This window comes from Zootoca vivipara, chromosome 9, assembly GCF_965207765.1.
Source record: "Zootoca vivipara chromosome 9, rZooViv2.hap1.1, whole genome shotgun sequence".
In the NCBI taxonomy this organism is placed as follows: domain Eukaryota; kingdom Metazoa; phylum Chordata; class Lepidosauria; order Squamata; family Lacertidae; genus Zootoca; species Zootoca vivipara.
The window spans coordinates 1,841,928-1,862,423 of record NC_142592.1 but is presented as its reverse complement, the minus strand read 5'-3'; the positions used below and the strand labels follow the sequence as shown (position 1 = coordinate 1,862,423).

The 20,496-nt window shown below is 44.0% G+C and overlaps 1 protein-coding gene across 2 annotated transcripts in view; it reads left to right on the top strand.

The window, feature by feature from the left end:
- Positions 1-20,496, top strand: part of CAMK1D (calcium/calmodulin dependent protein kinase ID) — a 162,062-nt gene that overhangs the window by 85,534 nt on the left and 56,032 nt on the right. For both annotated transcript variants that reach the window (XM_035127659.3, XM_060279482.2), the window contains exon 3: positions 19,363-19,437. In XM_035127659.3, the coding sequence (XP_034983550.1) occupies positions 19,363-19,437 (75 nt within the window). The remainder of the gene's footprint in view (positions 1-19,362; positions 19,438-20,496) is intronic.

Below are 20,496 nucleotides of genomic sequence, written 5' to 3'. Positions count from 1 at the left end.
TTCCAGTTGTTTCCTTTGGCGTTTTTAATTTGCATGCATTAATTTCTTGTAAGATGCCTTAGTGGGGGACGCAGGTGGCGCTGTGGTCTAAACCACAGAGCCTAGGGCTTGCGGATCAGAAGGTCAGCGGTTTGAATCCCTGCGACGGGGTGATCTCCCATTGTTTGGTCCCTGCTGCTGCCAACCTAGCAGTTCAAAAGCATGTCAAAGTGCAAGTAGATAAATCGGTACCACTCCAAGCAGGAAGGTTAAACCACTGAGCCTAGGGCTTGCGGATCAGAAGGTCAGCGGTTTGAATCCCTGCGATGGGGTGAGCTCCCGTTGCTCAGTCCCAGCTCCTGCCAACCCAGCAGTTCAAAAGCACGTCAAAGTGCAAGTATATAAATAGGTACCACTCCAAGCGGGAAGGTAAACAGCATTTCTGTGTGCTGCTCTGGTTCGCCAGAAGCGGCTTTGTCATGCTGGCCACATGACCCGGAAGCTGTCTGCAGACAAACGCTGGCTCCCTTGGCCCATAGAGTGAGATTAGCACTGCAACCCCAGAGTCATCCGCGACTGGACCTAACGGTCAGGGGCACCTTTACCTCTACCTTTAAGATGCCATAGCTGGATATATTGGATCCACAAGGTATTTATGTTATTAATTTTAAGTCTTTGTGCATTTTTAATTCTTAATAGAGTTGGACAGCCCCCACCCTGTATCACTTTTCTAAATCTTATTACACCATGAATAATCCAGTTTCACCTGTTTCCACAGAGAAACTGAAGTGAATCTGTTGAAATTAAAAGGGACATTCATCAGATAAAGTAATAGAAAGCAGCTTCAGGCTCTTTTAGTCCAATATGAAACTAGACAGGAATAATAAATAAACCATGTTTAAGACAACAGAGATATACATGATACTTAATATTGTGGAGACCTGAGAAGTATATATGCAAATACTAAACACTCAAAGAGGAAGGAAGCAGCTGGAGCCCACTATGCCTGTCAGTCACAAGGCTTTGTGCAATAGCTTTCTATACTGATCTTTTCTCCTTTTAACTACATGGTGTGATTGGGAGCCCTACATTTTCAGTGGTCCTTATCCCAGAGTGAACTCTGTGTTCCTGGGATGGAGAATCTGCGGCCGCCAATGGTCAGGGGTGATCTGGAGGGCGACAGGTTATATGTTTGCCTCCCTTGCCAAGAATGCACAAGCAAGCCCAGCATACTCTGCCCACTCATAGGTGTGCCCACTTGCTTGCCCAGTCCTGTGGTAAAGGTAAAGGACCCATGGGCGGTTAAGTCCACTCAAAGGTGACTATGGATTTGCGGCGCTCATTTCACTTTCAGACTGAGGGAACTAGCATTTGTCCACAGACAGCTTTCTGGGTCATGTGGCCAGCATGACTAAACTGCTACTGGCACACAGAGGACCGTGACGAGTGCCAGAGCACACAGAAACACCATTTACCTTCCTGCCACAGCGGTATCTATTAATCTACTTGCACTGGCATGCTTTCAAACTGGTTGGCAGGAGCTGGGACAGAGCAATGGGAGCTCACCCCATCGCAGAGATTCAAATTGCCAACCTTCGATCAGCAAGCCCAAGAGGCTCAGTGGTTTAGAGCACAGCGCCACCCGCTTAGGAAGACAACCATACAAATGACTGTGCCAGTCCTGCTCTTTGAAAAGGAAGCTTCGGGACATGTCAAGTATTGGGATAATGTTTTAGCTTTTGCCTAGCCATGTATTCTAGACCTCTGCTGTGATTTCTGAATGGTTTAACCTGATCTGTGTTGGGGTGCTGTAGTAATTTTCATAGCTGCCAAGTTATCCCTTTTTTAAGGGAAATTCCATTATGCTGAATAGGCTTCCTCGCGAGAAAAAGGAAAACTTGGCAGCTATGGTGATTTTTGCAATAAAGCCTTAATTGAGCTGAAAGTCTCAGTACAAGTGGGAGCCAAGAGACAAGAAGTGATGTTGCTGCTTCCCTGTGGCTGCAATGAGAGGAAGGTTGCCGTGCACTGAACAGACTGCAATACATCTTGGCTGGTCACAAAATGTTTTGTGGAATCCTGAAACTGTTTACAGTCTACAGTATAATTATGCCATTTACAAGCACACTGATGATTATATAAGACTCCTTGTCAAGAAACTTTAAGACTGTCGTATGGACTAATGGCTTACCTGGAAGCTTGCTAAAACTTGGCTGGATTGCAGAGCCTGCTCAGTCATTGCATTCCAGGGATAGTTTTGGGCTTTCTCTGAGTCTCAGATTCATGTGTAGTTTTCTTCCTCTTAGTGGAGAGAAAGAATTGGAATATACTGTGTATTTGAAACAAATAGAATCTTTTGTTAGCTCTTGTTTCCTGAAAGACTTATAAGGGTGTTTTGTGTATGGGTGATAAGGTAAAGGTAAAGGACCCCTGACAGTTAAGTCCAGTCGCAAACGACTCTAGGGTCATGGTGCTCATCTTGCTTTACTGGCCAAGGGAGCTGACACTTGAGCGCAGACAGTTTTTCCGGGTCATGTGGCCAGCATGAATAAGCCACTTTTGGCGAACCAGAGCAGTGCACAGGAATGCCGTTTACCTTTCCGCTTGGAGTGGTACCTATTTATCTACTTGCACTTGCTTTCGAACTGCTAGTTTGGCAGGAGCAGGGACCGAGCAACGGGAGCTCACCCCGTCGCGGGGATTTGAACTGCCAACCTTCTGATCAGCAAGCCCTAGGCTCAGTGGTTTAGACCACAGTGCCACCTGAGTCCCTGTATGGGTGGTAGTGCATTTGTACATTGTATGAGTTTTGCATACCTTTTGAATTCTCTGACTAAATGTTATGTAGCATTCCAGATGTGTATGAACTTCTCACAAGCTGTAATTCTCCATGACAACGTCTATTGTAGTCACCGAAGAGAGGTTCCTATCTATGCTTTTGTGAAGGGAAGGAGAGTCCCATTCATCTTATAAATAACTAGCTGGCCTTGCCACCCGTTGCTGTGGCTCAGTCTGTTAAATGGAGCCTCAGAGTCCCCCTTCAGACCCCCTCACCTTCAGAGTCCCCTGTTTTACGTGTATTATGTTTGCACAGGCGCATCCCTGTGACTCCCCCATCCTGTTCTGACCCATGACCTATCCCGCCCCCTCCTCCCCCCAGCCCCCACCCAAACAAGCCCCCACCTCCACTTGGCCTAGTCTGGAAAGCTGCTTAGTCTGCAAAGCCAAGCCGAGATACAGTGGAGAGTGAAGCTTTCCTAGGTGCAGTACAAGTGTAGCCGTCGCTAGAGGGCACTGTTGTGGAATTTCTCCTGCGCTCCCAGCATGCACTTTCATCTGATTTGTGAGTTCTGAAACACAGGGTTTTGGGGTTTTTACCTGGTGTAGGTGACAGGTCTTTGAAAACAGTATGGGCTTGCTCTCGTAGTCACATTTGACTTTGTGTCCAAATTTGAACGCAATCGGTCAAGCGATTTCGTTGAACATTGGAGACGAACACACACACCCAGTTTACGTTTCTATAGCTATAGATTGGCAACTAATTTGTCAAACAAGGAGGATCACCCTCCCTCCCTCCCTGGTGAAAAAGGGTTTACCTTGTTTCTTTGCCAGGCTGGTATGGGAGTGTTTTTCCCTTAAGGGAAATGAGCAAAACAACTTCCATGGAATTTGTTTCTCAGAATGATAGGGAGTGAGGAAACATTGGTTGAATGTTTGACGTTGCCAAGTAACTTACTAGTGTTAGGGTGCAGCTGTCAGATTGAGTTTAGAGTTCCAAGTTATCAGAAGCTGACATTGCGTCATTGCCTCCAGCGTCACTGTTGAACAAACTGCTTAAGTACTGATCCTGGACAACAATGACTACAATTCAGCTGAAAGTTAAGCATTCTTAACCTTTTATTTCTGGGTGCTTCACTCTTATTTGAATTATGGTTGATGCTTATACAACTAATAATATTCAGAGCCCAAAGGGGGGGCAGAGCTGCTGTGTCTCCCAGACAAAAATATATGAACCCCTATCTCACTTTGAAGACTCCTGCTTGGAAGAAACATTTGAGAAATGTTAGAAGGATCTAAATCGTAAGTATAGTGACATTTCTCAAGTGGGATCCTTGCACATCCCCTTCCTGGATTCCCAGAGAAAATATTAAAGCGGCCTGTTTTATATGTTGTGGGTGTCACCTGCACATTTGGTAGTGGCATTTCACCTTTCCAGAATGCGCAGGATACACAACATTTATATGACATACCAGCTGGCCCGGCCACGCATTGCTGTGGCTCATCTGTGTGATTCCCCCCACGCTGTGCCGATCCATGACGTATCCTGCCCCCCGGCGTATCCCTGTGATTCCCCCCACCCTGTTCCAACCCATATCACACCCCCTCCTGCTCCCACCCCCAGCTCATCCCTGTGACTGGTCCCACCATGTCCTGACCTATCCCATCCCATCCCCTCCCCCCAACCCCCACCCTGGCAAGTCAGTTCCTCCATTCGGCCTAGTCTGTAAAGGGGAGCCGAGGTGCTGTTGAGAGGGAAGCTTTTATAGGTGCAGTACCAGTGTAGCCACCACTAGAGAACGCTGGTTTGCAACCTGCATGCATTTTCGTCTGAGTGGTGTGTTTTGAAACACGGGGTTTGGGGTTTTTTACCTGGCACAGGTGTGACATTGAAGAGAGAGTTCCCAGAAGGACATAATAATAATAATAATAATAATAATAATAATAATAATAATAATAATATATTTGTACCCCGCCCATCCGGCTGGATTTCCCCAGCCACTTTGGGCAGCTTCCAACATAAAATAATATACAATAATCTATTAAACATTAAAAGCCTCCCTAAACAGGGCTGCCTTCAGATGTCTTCTAAAAATCTGGTAACTATTTTCCTCTTTGACATCTGATGGGAGGGTGATCCACAGGGCGGGTGGCCACTACCGAGAAGGCCCTCTGCCTGGTTCCCTGTAACTTGGCTTCTTGCAGTGAGGGAACCGCCAGAAGGCCCTTGGCAGTAGGCACTCAGTGTCCGGGCCAAACGATGGGTGTGGAGACCCTCCTTCAGGTATGCTGGACCGAAGACTCTGAGAAAAAACCAAAGTTGTAGCATGAGAAAATGTCGGAGCACACACTTTGAGCCAAGCTGGGCAGTTGAAGAGCATCCTTAGAAAGTGGAAAGAAAGCTCTCGGGTGACTGCCAGGCTTCCCCACACATAAGCTGAGATGGGTGGAGAGGAGACACACGAGCTGCTCTAAAGACATTGTCCTCTCCACACTTTGAATATTATTGTGATTTTTTTATTATTATGCAAAGTTGCTTTCTCATATGTGCACAGGTTTGTGCTTTATTTATTTATTTCATTTTAGAAGAATTTATATGCTGCTTAATCGAGAAATTGCTAAGCTGTGTACATAAAAACAATATAAAAGAATAATCAAATAAACAAAACAAAGCCAGCAATAGTTTTAAAAAAAACAAGCATAAGTAACTAGATTATACATCCTGATAGGCTTTATGAAACAAAAAAGTTTTTAGTAGGTGTCTGAAACTAATAGGCAGAGAGGTCCAAAACCCCAAACGTGAAAATGTGGAGCAGACAAGCATGTCCTTTTCATTGTGCATATATGATGATTTGTGCTCATGATGCTATTGGAGCTGTCATACACAATCCCACTTTCAAAACTGCACCTGCCGAAGCTTGGGGGAAGTCCCTGGTTTATTTCCAGTCAGTGCGCTTCCTATTGGAATCCCATAACTTTTTATACCACAAATGTTCCGGTTTATTTTTGTCCTGCTTTTGTTGCATTATAGCTCCTCTGGCCAGCAATACTGTGGTGACATTGAGGAAGCATCACAGAACAAACTAAAGCAGGATAAATCCATCACTAATGCAGAACACACTCTCAGCAAAGCAGCTAAGAGTAGAAGTTTTGTAGATTGAAACACTCAAGTATGCACAAAGGGGCAAAGCAATCCCTTAAGTAAAACGATCCCAATCCATTAAGAGATTTAAATACTGATACACTATATGCTAATGTACTACATGTAATTATATATTGTTGATGTGGGCCATAGGTTCCTCACTCAGTTGGAAACCTGGATTTTGTGACTGGGTGGGAACATAAATTAATTGACCAGGGAAGGGGAGAGTTAGCTTGGGGGAAATTTCCTTGTTTTGCACAAGGAGCTGAAAGCTGCCCAGCGTGGCTGGGGCATAGCTGCCAAGTTATCCCTTTTTTACTGGGATTTTCCCTTATGCTGAATAGGCTTCCTCGCGAGAAAAGCGAAAACTTGGCAGCTTTGGGCTGGGGCAGCCCAGTCAGATGAGTGGAATATTATTACTACTAACCATTATTATTATTATTATTATTATTAGTACTCTCTCCTCACAAAGAAACTGACCTTTAAAGCTTTCCCTGAAACTTACAGGGTTTTGTGTGTGTGTGTGTTGCTGCAAAACACTCTCAGGCTTTCCCTCCCCTCCAACTCAGTTTGGTGGCGACAGAATGATTCACTCTGAGGGCCAAACACAGTGGGCATAGGATAGTAAAGGGTCATTCTCCACCAGAGATCCTTGTTGTCATGAGAAAAGCTGAAACAGGCTTTTGGATGAGAAAGTCCACTTAAAAGCAGGACTCTTTTCTTCTTACTCTCAAGCTGATCAAGCTGTTCTCAGGCTCCACAGGTATCTCATTGACCTTCACAGTGTTTTGGAGGTACTTCCACATGTCTGAACTACCGGTAACTATGTTGTGCAATATATTTACAGTGTAAGAATCATTCTCTCTCTCTCTCTCTCTCTCTCTCTCTCTCTCTCTCTCTCTCTCTCTCTCTCTCTCTCTCTCTCTCTATCTATCTTAGGTATTCTTTTCCCATTCTGTGGACTAGGGATGGTTTGCAAGATGGGGCAACTTTCTTATTCAGATTGTGGCCCGAAAGTACAGTTTTCCACACTCCTGTTGTGGGTGATCAGTTTCTATCATGTTCCCAACTTACAGCAATAAATTAATAACACATACCTTAAAACCAGCATAAAACAAAACAGTGAAAAAATCTTAAAACATCTGCATATTTTAAAAAGTCAGGATTTAAACACCCACCCACTGAAGGAGGCCACAGATAAGCAAAAGCAAAAAGCCTGGCAGAAGAGGAATGTTTTTGCCTGATTGCCTGGGGAGAGCATTCCACAAGTGGGGAGCCACCACTGGAAAGGCCTGTTCTCCTGTTGCCGCCCTCCAGAGAAGAGCCTCAGATGACAATCACAGGGTCTGGGGCAGTTCATTTGGGAAGAGGTGGTGCTTGAAGAATTGGGATCCCAAAAAGTCTGTAAACAAATAATATAAATACTCTTCAGTAACATGTATAGAGATGCTGTGTCCGGTTGTGGCCAAGTTGTGGTTGACATAATGTGCTGTGGAAACACAGTTCATTGCAATGAGTGTCACCTATTCTGCACATCATCTCTGCTCATGGGGCAGCCTCTCCACCTTACTTCATCCAGTTAGGTTTCTAATAGGGCTTGGGAAATGGAACTAGTTTCTCCTAAACTCATAAAACACCATGTTCATTCTGCGCCCAGTTTGGGCCCACTTTCATAGAATCATAGAGTTGGAAGAGACCACAAGGGCCATCCAGCCCAACCCCCTGCCAAGCAGGAAACACCATCAAAGCATTATTGACATATTGACATATAAGGAGACTCCACCACACTCCTTGGTAGCAAATTCCACTGCCGAACAGCTCTTCTTAATGTTTAGGTGGAATCTTCTTTCTTGTAGTTTGAATCCATTGCTCCGTGTCCGCTTCTCTGGAGCAGCAGAAAACAACATTTCCCCCTCCTCTATATGACATCCTTTAATATATTTGAACATGGCTATCATATCGCCCCTTAACCTTCTCTTCTCCAGGCTAAACATACCCAGCTCCCTAAGCCGTTCCTCATAAGGCACCGTTTCCAGGCCTTTGACCATTTTGGTTGCCCTCTTCTGGACACGTTCCAGCTTGTCAGTATCCTTCTTGAACTGTGGTGCCCAGAACTGGACACAGTATTCCAGGTGAGGTCTGACCAGAGCAGAGTACAGTGGTACTATTACTTCCCTTGATCTGGATGCTATACTCCTATTGATGCAGCCCAGAATTGCATTGGCTTTTTTAGCTGCTGCATCACACTGGTGACTCATGTCAAGTTTGTGGTCTACCAAGATTCCTAATTTGAGCCCAGTCAGACCCCACTGTCATTAGGAGGGCTACAGGGGCTGATGTTTCATGCTTATTCTTCAGCTTTCGGTCTGCTCTGTGTGACCTGCAATATAATCTATATTCAATTTATGACACTGTGTGCTTCTTTTATTCCATACTGCTTCCTTCACAACACAATTATTCTTCCCAGTTCAATTCAGTCAGTTTTAGTTTTGTTTTACAGGTAACCTGCAGTATAGGCAGGGTTTGGTTCCAGGGGTCTGCATGCAAAATCACGAAAAGTCAGGAAGCTCCTGAACTGAACCTCCCCATACAAGGTGGAGGGCTGCTTTCTGGGCTTCCTTGCCACCCCCCCCCCAACATTCCCAGACCCTTGAGGAAGCAAGGGGCGGAGTGGTAAGCTTCGTGGCTTGCCATATTATTATTTCAAAGTTTCAGTTACATATTTCCTTAGATAATTAACACAGATCATTCTCAAATGTTTATATGGTTGCAACCTTTGAAACTGCAACATCATGGCATTACAAGAGGTGGTGATTCAGATATTCAAAGGTTTGGAAGGTGCATGTAGGGAATGCAATTTAAGCAGCTCTCTGTGCCCTCACCGTGTTGAGCAGCAAGCAATAATTTTTTTGCTACAATTCTATACACTTTTACCTGGAAGTAAATTCTCAGTGTTACTCAATGTTCTTACTTCCAGGTGAGTGTGATTAGAATTGTTGTTGTTTAGTCGTTTAGTCGTGTCCGACTCTTCGTGGCCCCATGGACCAGAGCACACCAGGCACTCCTGTCTTCCACTGCCTCCCGCAGTTTGGTCAAACTCATGTTCGTAGCTTCGAGAACACTGTCCAACCATCTCGTCCTCTGTCGTCCCCTTCTCCTAGTGCCCTCAATCTTTCCCAACATCAGGGTCTTTTCCAAGGATTCTTCTCTTCTCATGAGGTGGCCAAAGTATTGGAGCCTCAGCTTCACGATCTGTCCTTCCAGTGAGCACCCAGGGTTGATTTCCTTCAGAATGGAGAGGTTTGATCTTCTTGCAGTCCATGGGACTCTCAAGAGTCTCCTCCAGCACCATAATTCAAAAGCATCAATTCTTCGGCGATCAGCCTTCTTTATGGTCCCCCTCTCACTTCCATACATCACTACTGGGAAAACCATAGCTTTAACTATACGGACCTTTGTAGGCAAGGTGATGTCTCTGCTTTTTAAGATGCTGTCTAGGTTTGTCATTGCTTTTCTCCGAAGAAGCAGGCGTCTTTTAATTTCGTGACTGCTGTCACCATCTGCAGTGATCAAGGAGCCCAAGAAAGTAAAATCTCTCACTGCCTCCATTTCTTCCCCTTCTATTTGCCAGGAGGTGATGGGACCAGTGGCATGGAGGAAGTTTCTGTCAAAAGAGATTCCAGCTAAACATCAGGAATAACTTTCTGACAGGAAGAGCTGTTTGACAGTGGAACAGTCTCCCTTGGGAGGTGGTAGACTTTCCTTCTTGAAGGTTGGTCATCTGTCATGGATGGATTGTAGCGAGTTGGACTAGATGACCCTCAAGGTCCCTTCCAACTCTACAATTATTTGATTCTATGATTCTGATTACGCACAAATGTCATCACTTGATGCTACCATCAATGACTGATGAACATACATGTATAAACCAGTATTGAGGCGGGAGGAGGCTTAAATGGTTTCGGCACATGCATTACAGCAAAGAGAAGTGGGTAGGTTTCTTCCAGTACATTTTTGCATGTAAAAGCTTCCAGGCTCAGTCCCCAAGACATCCTGTTAAAAGGACCTTGGTTAAAAGGACCTTGGTTAAAAGGACTGCTGCCAAGTAGAACATGCCATCTCTGGTTAGGTCAATCTACCCCAAACTGGTGCCCTCCAGATGTTCTGGACTGCAGCTCCCATCACCCCATGACCATGGGCCCTGCTGACTGGAGCTGATGGGAGTTAGAGTCCCACATCAACTGGAGGGCACCAGGTTGGACAAGACTGGGCTAGGTGATCAGTAGTTTAAGGCTACAAGGCAGCTTCAAATATTCAGCCAATGCAAAACTTTTTCATTGTGGAAATTACAAAATAGGGACAGTCCTCTAGTTGGGATGCCCTGTCTAATTTTACCTCTCTATAGCCACAGGCTAGAGAATATGTTGAATATTTGTTATCTTGTTTATTTGCTTTTGAAAAGTCAGGTATAGCTTTGTGCTGGTTTAATAGAAACAGGTAGCCTAGGAACAAGGTTGTGTTCTGCTTTGCATAATCCAAAACAAACACACCTCTAATTATTTCTTGATTGATTTATTTCACATGTAGGGATGCAGAAGCAAATAATTGCATTGGGTGCCACACCCAAACCAAAAAAGATGACAGAAGAAAAATGTTTCCCAGTGTATCATTTAAAAACTTGGCTGTTGTACCTAGCTACCTTTGATAGCATGTGATTATTTTTCTTAGCACTCCTTTTATTTATCCAGAATCATTACTCATGTACCACCTAAGCAAGTTTTCGAGGAGTTGGAGATGGCGTTTATAAGTGGTCCATGTTTCACAAGCATATAGTAAGGTTGGTAGTACAATAGCTTTGTAAACAAGCATTTTGGTTTCCCTGCGAATATCCCGGTCCTCAAATACTCTGCACTTCAATCGGGAGAAAGCCGCACTTGCAGAGCTCAGGCGATGCTGGATTTCGGCATCAATGTTGGCCCTTGTGGAAAGTTGCCTGCCCAGGTAGGAGAAGTGATCGACATTTTACAACGTTACACCACTGAGTTGGATTTGTGGCGCTGCAGAGGGGTTGGTTTGTACTTGTTGGTGCAGCACTTGGTTTTTTGGATGTTGAGTGATAGGCCAAGCTTTTCATAAGCTTCTGCAAAGATATTTAGGATGGAGACAGTGCCTGGAGACAGTGATTTGGTAAGCCTCCAGTTGTCTTAATCACACATTTCAGCCAATTCATCATCTCAGCAAGAGCAGTTTTCTTTTTCCATTTAGCCCGTGTGCTTAAAATTTCAGGGTCCACTGCACAGTCTAAATCATAGCTGCCAAGTCTCCCATATTCCCCGGGAAACCCCTGTTTTTCCAACTGTTTCCCGCTGGCAGCCTGGATTTAAAAAATCCCCGTAAATCCCACAGATTCTTACCGGCCCGGGGAGGCTCCTTCTGCACATGTCTGGAGTCTCTGGACATGCGCAGAAGCGATTTCTGGCACTGCGGCCATTTTTGAAATGGGCAGAGAATGCGTAGAAGCGACTTCTGGTGCTGCTCTGCCCAGTTCCAAAATGGCCGCAGAGCGACTTCCGCTGCCGCGCCGCTGCCAATCCCGGATTTTTCAATCTGGGAGTTGGCCCCCAGGCTCTAAATCCCCTGAGCAAATGCTGACGAATGAAATTTAAAGACATTTCTTGACAAGCCACAATTACAGAGAGTTGGAACAAAATAAGAACTTTGGAGATTAGCTGCCTTCATTACAGGGGATTGTGTCAGGTGGCAATAAATAATATCCCATGGAAAATTGGTGGAGAATACTTAATAAAAGCCAGCTCACGAAGGAAGAGAAATCCACAGCCAAAGCTGGATAAACAAAAACCCCTCCCAAATGTAGCAGGTGAAATAAAATGTGCTGAGTCACGATTAGATCGGTGAAGGATTTGCTTAATTTAAGAGTATTTTAACAGCTCGTGCCAAAAAATTGCAATGTTGCCAAATCTAAAATCTCTTTCATTAGAAGTGTGTTTATATATGTAATGAATGATAGCTTCAAATCTACTTCCCCCAAATTCTGTACTGAATATGTAAATCATAGTTCTGCACCTTCATTTTTCACCAGAGCAATAAAGTGGATCACATTTATATGAATCACATGCCTGATTGGTCTGGTGTTAATTGTGTTTCTTTCTTCACACACTCAAACCCTCTCTCTGATGGAGAGGCATGGGTATTTTGCTTTTTTGTTTTTGTTTTTGCTATGCATATCTTATACCTATGCTGAAATAAAAGATTCCACAAATTTGAAAACTTGGGAAACTGATTTCATTGAACCCCCTCGCCCCTCCGCAGTTGGAACATAGGGGAATGGCTGTTGCATACAGCAATGTGAACCAAAGTTTAACTGAAGCCTTATAAGAGAGTTGCGCTCATGACCACCAAAGCATTTGAAAGATGTGCATGATCCGCCCTAGGTGCCATCTCTGAGGGGGGTGACAAGCGGCTGCAGCGGCGGGGGTTTCCCACCGCTGTCCGTATGATGCTCAAGCAGCAGTGGTGGCAAACCAACTGCAGCACAGGCACAGCACCACTACCTACTGTGCATGCGTAGCGCCGCTACGTACTGCAACGCGCATACGTAGCACACGGGGCGGTGTGCTGATGGCGCCGCTTGAGCACCGTACGGACGCCGGTGGGATCCCTCTGCCGCTGGGAAGTTTGCCCCGCCCCCGACACCCCACACTGGGTGCCGGTTAGCCTTCCTTTGCCCCTGCTTCTGTGCCCCCTAAATCTGCTCTGGATTTCTGAATCTTGCAACATTCAGCTTCACTGGGTGTCCACAAATTCTAGTGTTATGAAACATCAGGGTAGCTGAAGTTCCCCATTACTGCAACATTTCTTATTTGGATGCACCCTTGCTTCCGTTCCTCATCTCCCTGAGCATTTTGATGAGGGAGACATGATCATGTCACAAGTACTAAATGACTCTTGAGGACTAGTATCACCACCGACAATGATTCTGTGGAGGACATTGTGGGATAGGTGCTCCTCATGCACACAAATGTTGTATCAAAATGCCAGCCTGTGCCTCTTCCCATCATTTAATCCAAATTTATCCCTTCTGGGGGAAGTCTGCTAGTTTTTATTATTTAAACCAAAAACCTGTTGTCAGTGACCCTGAAATATTTGCCACCTTTTAACTCCATCCTTAACCTTGCCACACAGCCCTTGCAGGGTATTGTTAACATGTCTTTGTAGTCGGTTGATGATGAACATCTTGCATGTCCAACGGTCCATCAGCCTGTCTTATTTCATTAAGAGAGAGATAGAAATTACATAGTTTATTAACACAACATCCATTCTTAGTTATAGCATGATTTCTTGGCCCACCAAAGGGGGAGATTATTTTATCAAAGGACCCTCTGTGCACCAGTTCCAGCGCAGAATGCAGCACTCTTGCTTATTTTGGGCTTCCTTTAATAACTACCATTCATTCTAAATACCTTGAACCAATGAGATGCAATGGTTAGGGAAAAATGAGTCACTATGTGTGAATTACAAGTGTGACTTAAATATAGCAAAGCTCCAGAATCTGTTCTACATTTTTGACCAATTGCTGAAAAAGTCACTGATGGGATGGGAAATTAATTCTTTGCTAGGTAAAAGGTAAACCACTGAGCCTCTTGGGCTTGCTGATCAGAAGGTTGACGGTTCGAATTCTTTACTTTCTTCACTGCCACTCCTTCCTACTTCTCATTGTGGGAATGTAAACCAGGAGTAGTCAAGTCACAACATTTCCTAGAGTGACCACATGGAGGGACATCTGACCAGGTCAGCAGTGGACTTCCTGCCACTGATCTGGGACGGACTTCACATGATTGGACTCCACATGTATATATTACTTTTTCTAAGCAAGGCTGCCTTCTGAGATTGTGCTGTTAACTCAGGATGTCTCGTGAGTAAACTCTTTCATGCTTTTAAAGGGCTCTGTGTTGTGTCTTTTCTCTTAAGAGGGATTCAGAGGAAAAGTACCAGGAATATATATATTATTCTAGAGGCTTTAGCAAGCCTGTGCAACCGTTTCTGCTTGTCTCAAAGGGGAATGTAACTCTGCTAAGTTTGAAGCTTACTAACACAAGCTAGGATAGGATATATTAAACAATATCTCCACACGCCTGAACATTCCCACATTCATGAACAAAATCTAAATCTCAAAGGTTCAAGTAAGGCCACCATTCTCCTTTCTTTAAAATATACTTATGCTTCATTGCCATCAAATAACACCTGCTTCCACCAAAGTGAGCCTAATTGCCAAGAGAGTTAATACTGTCCTGCTGATTATAACTTTGATTATTTCACATGATAAATGCTTTGTTGTTTTACATAATGTCTTGTTCATTATTTATTTAATAAATAAGGCAAATGCCTCCATAAAACCGCTTAAAATATAGCCAAACTAATATCAATGCATTGTAAACAAACATCATAAAAGCAATGTAAAAATATATAACACATTGGAATAATGTAGCATAACAGCTGCATTTGAAAGAAGAGATGGATAAACATCGTTGTGAGAGGCTGAGAGCAAGGGAGAAAGGGCAGAATCATCTGAGGGAGCAGGACACATGCTTTGTATTGCATAATGGATTGTCATAAAAACTGAGTAAACTTAGAGTAAATAATGAATGCAATCAAAGTATTGCAGAGCTGGAAACCTCTTTGCTTGCACAGCCCATGAGAAGTTTGGGCATCCATGTTTTTTTACTGGGAGCTAATTGTGGTTTGCTTTCACAGAATATTATTTCTTGGGGCCTTAAAGAATGTTGTGAGCATATTATGCACTTCTGTTACTGTGCTTACCTGAAATTAAAATAGCTTATTTCTAGATTTTCTGATTGCAAAATTCTGAATAAGTTCAGCAAATCTGACTTGGCAAAACCTGCCTGCTTCTGTATACAGAAAGGGAAGTGAATCGTGTCTGTCCTGACACTCTGTTGTTCTCTGGGGTTTGTTTATTATTATTTTCAGCTGAGATGAAGGGCGTTTTGTGGAGCAGTTAGTGATCATCAGTGTTAGGAAAATACATAGTGTGATGCCTGCATTTGGAAATACAGTTCTATTCCACCTTTCAGTATTGTGTCGTGAAGATCAATGTGGCTGGATTTCATTTTCACAGTTACATTAAAAATTTTGCGCATATTTAACAATGGAACTGCCATAGTTCTCCACAGCGATTCATGTTCAAGTCAACAAGGTATGAGTCAACTAGCTTTGGGGAATCTTGTGAATGTTGGGCGTCAGATAAGTCTACATTGTTTAGAAAAGAAAATCTACTTGATATGTCTATGAAATACTTCACCTCTCCTCTTCCTATTAGCTTCAAGTGAATCAATAATAGTGTAGCAAGTAGCTATGTGAAATTTGTCTCTAGGATGCTGTGCTGTTTTCCCTGCGCTGTCATCATTTGCTTGTTTTTCCCTGATTCACATGTGGTCTTTGTAGTCGGCATCAGGCAAGATATATTTTGATAGGTCTTCAAATTTTTTGAAATAATTCCTCAAAGGTGTAAGTCATTGGTTGTCCACCAATGTGCCGTAGCACCCTGAGGTGACTTGAACATTCAGGGGACCCGGCAGCTTTAACTTGTAGCCCATTATCTTCCGGCATCTCTCTCTCTCTCCTGCCCACCCCCTAGTGGCCATCCTTCCTCAAGTCCTCCTCCTCCTCCTCCTCCTCCTCCTCCTCCTCCTCCTCCTCCTCCTCCTCCTCCTCCTCCTCGCTGCCTCCCAGAAACGTTCCAGATTCCGAGTCTCTTCCCCCCTCCCCACCGCTCTCCATTTCTTACGTAGAGGCTCCTTCCACAAGCTCAGGGCAATGTAGAGTGCAAGTTCAGGTAAGCAAGCAATTTCTGATGTCAGTAGGGTTGCCAGACTCAATAGAGGACAGGACTTATGTGCCTTTAATTGCCCTGCTCTCTTTTGAGTCTGGAAACCTTAAAGAGAAACCAGCAGACCCTTTGTTTAATTTCCAAGCAAAGGGTCTGCTGGTTTCTCTTTAAGGTTTCCAGACTCAAAAGAGAGCAGGGCAATTAAAGGCACAGACGTCCTGTCCTCCATTGAGTCTGGCAACCCTAAATGTCAGTTTATTTTTGATACTTTATTTTTGGAATGGTTAGGATCAGATCTAAAATGGCTGATCCTCTTGTTGCTTCTCCCACTTTCTGGACAATGAAATTGTCTGCAAGGCCAGTGAGGAATCTGTTTGACCTGCTAATGATTGACAGATTGACAGCATGCGTTTTCAAATCCAGTTCTTTTCTTCCTTTCCTTTTTTTTTTGAGAGAGAGTTTGACTTCTGCAGAGAAGGTGTTGTAAAATTTCATTCTACATTCTACAGCTACACTTTCTAATGCAGCCACAATCTTTGAGTAGAACTCCAGAATTGCACTTGTTTCCTCTGCACATGCCTCCCAGAAAGTATTATAAAGAGATTTCAATATAAGGTCATTGCTGAAATATGGTTTTCCCCATGATGACTAATGCTTTTAAAAAAAATCAGTTGTCAGATTCAAAAATTCAAAGCTGCCCTAAGCATGTGCTTAGTCTGCCTATTGGGTAATCCAGTAGTGTGCTTACCCCAAGCATGAAATTAAAGCAGTTTCTAGGTACATGAAGAATTTACGACTGTTTACGGCTGCAATTTGTCCCACAGGAAAAGCAAGGGGTGAGATGGCTAAAGATAGCTTTGTCATGTATAATGAGATAAGAATCCAAAGTCTCTATTCAGACCAGGTCTCTCTGTGGTTTTAAGTTTGGTGATAAATTGCAGTTCAGCAACTTCTCTTTCCAGTCTATTTCTGAAATTCTTTTGTAATAAGACATCTACTTCAAGATCTTTTATAGTATGTCCTGGGAGACTGAAGTGTTCTCCAATTGCTCCAGTTTGTCTTAATTAATATTCTGTTGCTTACAGCTAAATGGTTTCTCGCTTTGGGATTAATGCAAATTAATTGTGCACACTGGAAATTGTTTGGTACTGCTTAAGCAGTAATCCCAGAGAGGATTTGCATTTGAGGAGCTAATTAGATGGCAGTTTGTGGTACCTCTCTTTTAAAAAGTCATCACCTAAACAGCAAGGACTCTTGAACCATGGGGATCTGTACTAGTGGTTACCTGTATGTTTGTTCAAGCTGTTAAAATGTTTTAAAATGTGGTTTCTTTATTAAGATAATGAGACCATTTGCAAGTTCATTTAAATGACATTTTAAAAGAAGTGTTTAATTTCCGCCACACATTTGTATGCTGCAAAGAATGGTTACTTCATGTTTACAAAGTGACATATGCAAACTGCTGTGTTATATAATATTATATTCTGTACAATCCTATATGTTATTTCTGACACTGGCCAATACCAGCCAGCAGAAGCACAAGATTCTAATTCTGTTGCCTGCCGTATTTCCCATCCACTGACCAATTAGATGTTGTCATTCAGATCATCTATGAATGTTTCAAGCTTGTTTCTAAACTTATTTCATTTCATTTATTTTTGCTTATTGCATGTATACTCCAGTTTTTTCTCCAATGAGCTCAAGGTGGCATACATGCTTTCCTCCTCATTTAATCCTCACAACAATTCTCTGACGTAGCTCAGGCTGAATGGCAGCGACTAGTCCAAGGTCACCCAGTAAGCTCCATGGCTGAACGGGACTTTGAAACCTAGGTTCCACTCCGACAACTACACCACACTGGCTTGCAGTTGCACCCTGGGCTATAATATTGTTTCCCATTAATTCTGATTGAATATATTTCCACAGCACAGACATATAAAAACTAGTTGACCCGGCCATGCGTTGCTGTGGTTTTTTGGGGGGGGGAGGGGAGTATTGATGTCATTTGTGTTTTGAATGGTAATGGTTGCATAACTTGTTTTTGGTTAGTGTTTTGATGTAATATGCTTTTCTGGATGTATGAACCTTGTCCTTGGATTTGTTGTTTTAATTATTTTTGTTATTATTGTTTGCTGTGCCTGACTCAGGGTCCTTGTTTCCCAGGAAAGGGGGAGGATGTGTCCGTCCCCCCCTGGACTATGTGTTTTTTCCTCCCCCCCCCTGTTGTGTCTCATTCCCGTGATTACTCCCATCCTGTAGCGACCCATGAGGTATCCCGTCCCCCCTCCCCCCACCCTGTGGCTCCCCCCACCCTACGTCAGCCCATGTGCTATTCGGGCCCCTCCTCCCCCCACCCTCCACCCAGGGCTCCACTCGGGATTGTATTTAGAGTAGAGGCCTAGTTTGTAGGCTGTAGAACTGAGGCCTAGTCTGTAAAGTGTAGCCGAGGCCTAGTCTGTAGGCTGTAAAGTAGAGCCGAGGCCTAGTCTGTCGGCCTTGGCTTGGGCTGGTACCGGTATTTAAATGCGAGCCGAGGCCTCCACCCTGTATCTCCATTCCTTGGCCCCGGCCTGACTCTGTGGGTTGTCTGGTAATGGCCGCCTTAGTGGTTTCAGTTGCTCGGTTGATGACATCATTATTTGGCGCTGCCCTTCAGAGATTCTGCTGCCCTTCAGATGATCTGCCTTTCTATTGGATGCTGCTGGAGTCTTCAGACCTTCTGCTGGTGATGTCTTATTTGGGCGCCACTTTTTTGTGTTTAATCATTATTTTAGGTGTGAAAGGTGTGGTTTTTTGGAAACAAAATTTACGCCAGATCCCTCCCTGGTGGGCAAGGTACACTTTGCCCTAATTTGATGCAATTTGGTTCAGCAGTTACGGTGCAAGGATGTTACCTCCGCGCACACAGTGTCTACATTTATATATATATAGATAGATAGGCATAGGTATAGATATATCCAGCTAAAGCTAAATATTTTTTCAGATATCTGCAAGAGCTGGTTTACAATAACTTTCCTGCAGATAAAAATGCTTGATCATACTTTTTTTTTATTTTTGCCTTGCTTGAAAAAACAGCCCTTGTTACTCATGAATAAGCTAAAGCTTGGAACCCTGCGCATAGAAAATGAGCAAAGAGGATCACAGCGATATGATGCTCAGGATAATTAAAGTGACAATCTTGCAGCAAAGGCTGGATCACAGCCAGCTCTGTTGTAGCTTCACCTACAATGATGGAGCAGTGTTTTGGGAGGGGAGGGGAGAGGACCTGGGGGTGGCAGTGACTGGGGAATTTGCTGCCCCTGCCCTGTGCCACTCTGTGAAGTGCTATTGCAACGAGGAGGGTGCAGTGGGTCCCCCCCCCCCAAGCCATTGCTGCCGTGATGCATGGTTATCTTTATCCATTTAACTCCTTCAAATGTGCGTCTGTCATCACTGGAAGAGGCTCTAGTCTACACAGACTTCATTTTAATTGAATTATCCTGAGACCATAAAGACTCTGGATGGTTTAAGGCAATCTGGGCATTATTCTCGCTATGTTAACAGATTTCTCCTGGGTGCTTAACTTACCTTGTGGTGTTGCTTTTTATGTAACCTTCAGGATCAAGCATGAAAATATTGTTGCCCTGGAAGACATCTATGAGAGTCCAAACCACTTGTATCTGGTCATGCAACTGTAAGTACTGCTTATACTGCTTTTGTTTCTGTTAACCAAACAGAAATAGAAGGGCGACTTCGAATTCCAGGAAATCAGGTCAAGGGTCCAAATTGTGCTAGGATTAGGAGCATGTGGAAATCTTATGGTTCCCTTGCAATGTTGTAAATATGTTTTTATTGCTGTATCACTTCTTGTTTGCTGCCCTGGGCTCCTTTAGGAGGAGGAGTGGGATATACATTTAATTAATAAACAAATAACATTTTAGAAATCACTGCACCTCCAATATAATTTCCTTGACCTGGGGAATAAAGTTAAACTCTCTAAACAATTGCATACCCATCCAAGTTTGACTTCCTTAGATGAACCCCCCCCCCTTAGCTTTTGGAGCAGTAGAAGAATTCTTGCTTCTTGTGCCTTCTCTGGTGCTACCTTGAGTGGATATCTGCAGTGATATCCCCAAAGCACTGGAGCTCCCTGCACAGTTGTTGCCAGTGAATTGAAAATTATATTTCACCTAGCTGTTAGTTTCCTTCTGTTGTGAATTTTATTTTTAAATAATCTGCCCCCGTGGCCTGTGTGGTGTGCTTCTGTTAATCCACAATACCACAATGACAAGTGCAGTAATCCCTTGCAACAGACAGGAAATCGGCTCTCTGAAGCTAGCGGTAATCCTTACCTTTCTCCAGCATCAGTTTGAATAGGCAACCAGCCCACCACCACACAAACAGAGCTTTATGGCCTGATGGTAAGGGCCATAGGTGCCAACTCCCAGATTGAAAAATCCGGGATCGGCAGCTGTGTGGCACCGGAAGTCGCGCTGCGGCCATTTTGGAACTAGGCAGAGCAGCACTGGAGGTTGCTTCTACGCATGCTCTGCCCATTTTCAAAATGGCCGCAGTGCCAGAAATCGCTTCTGCGCATGTCCAGAGACTCCAGACATGCGCAGAAGGAGCCTCCCCGGGCCGGTAAGAATCTGGGGGATTTACGGGTTTTTTAAAAATCCGGGCTGCCAGCGGGAAACGGCTGGAAAAACAGGGGTTTCCCAGGGAATACGGGAGACTTGGCAGCTATGGTAAT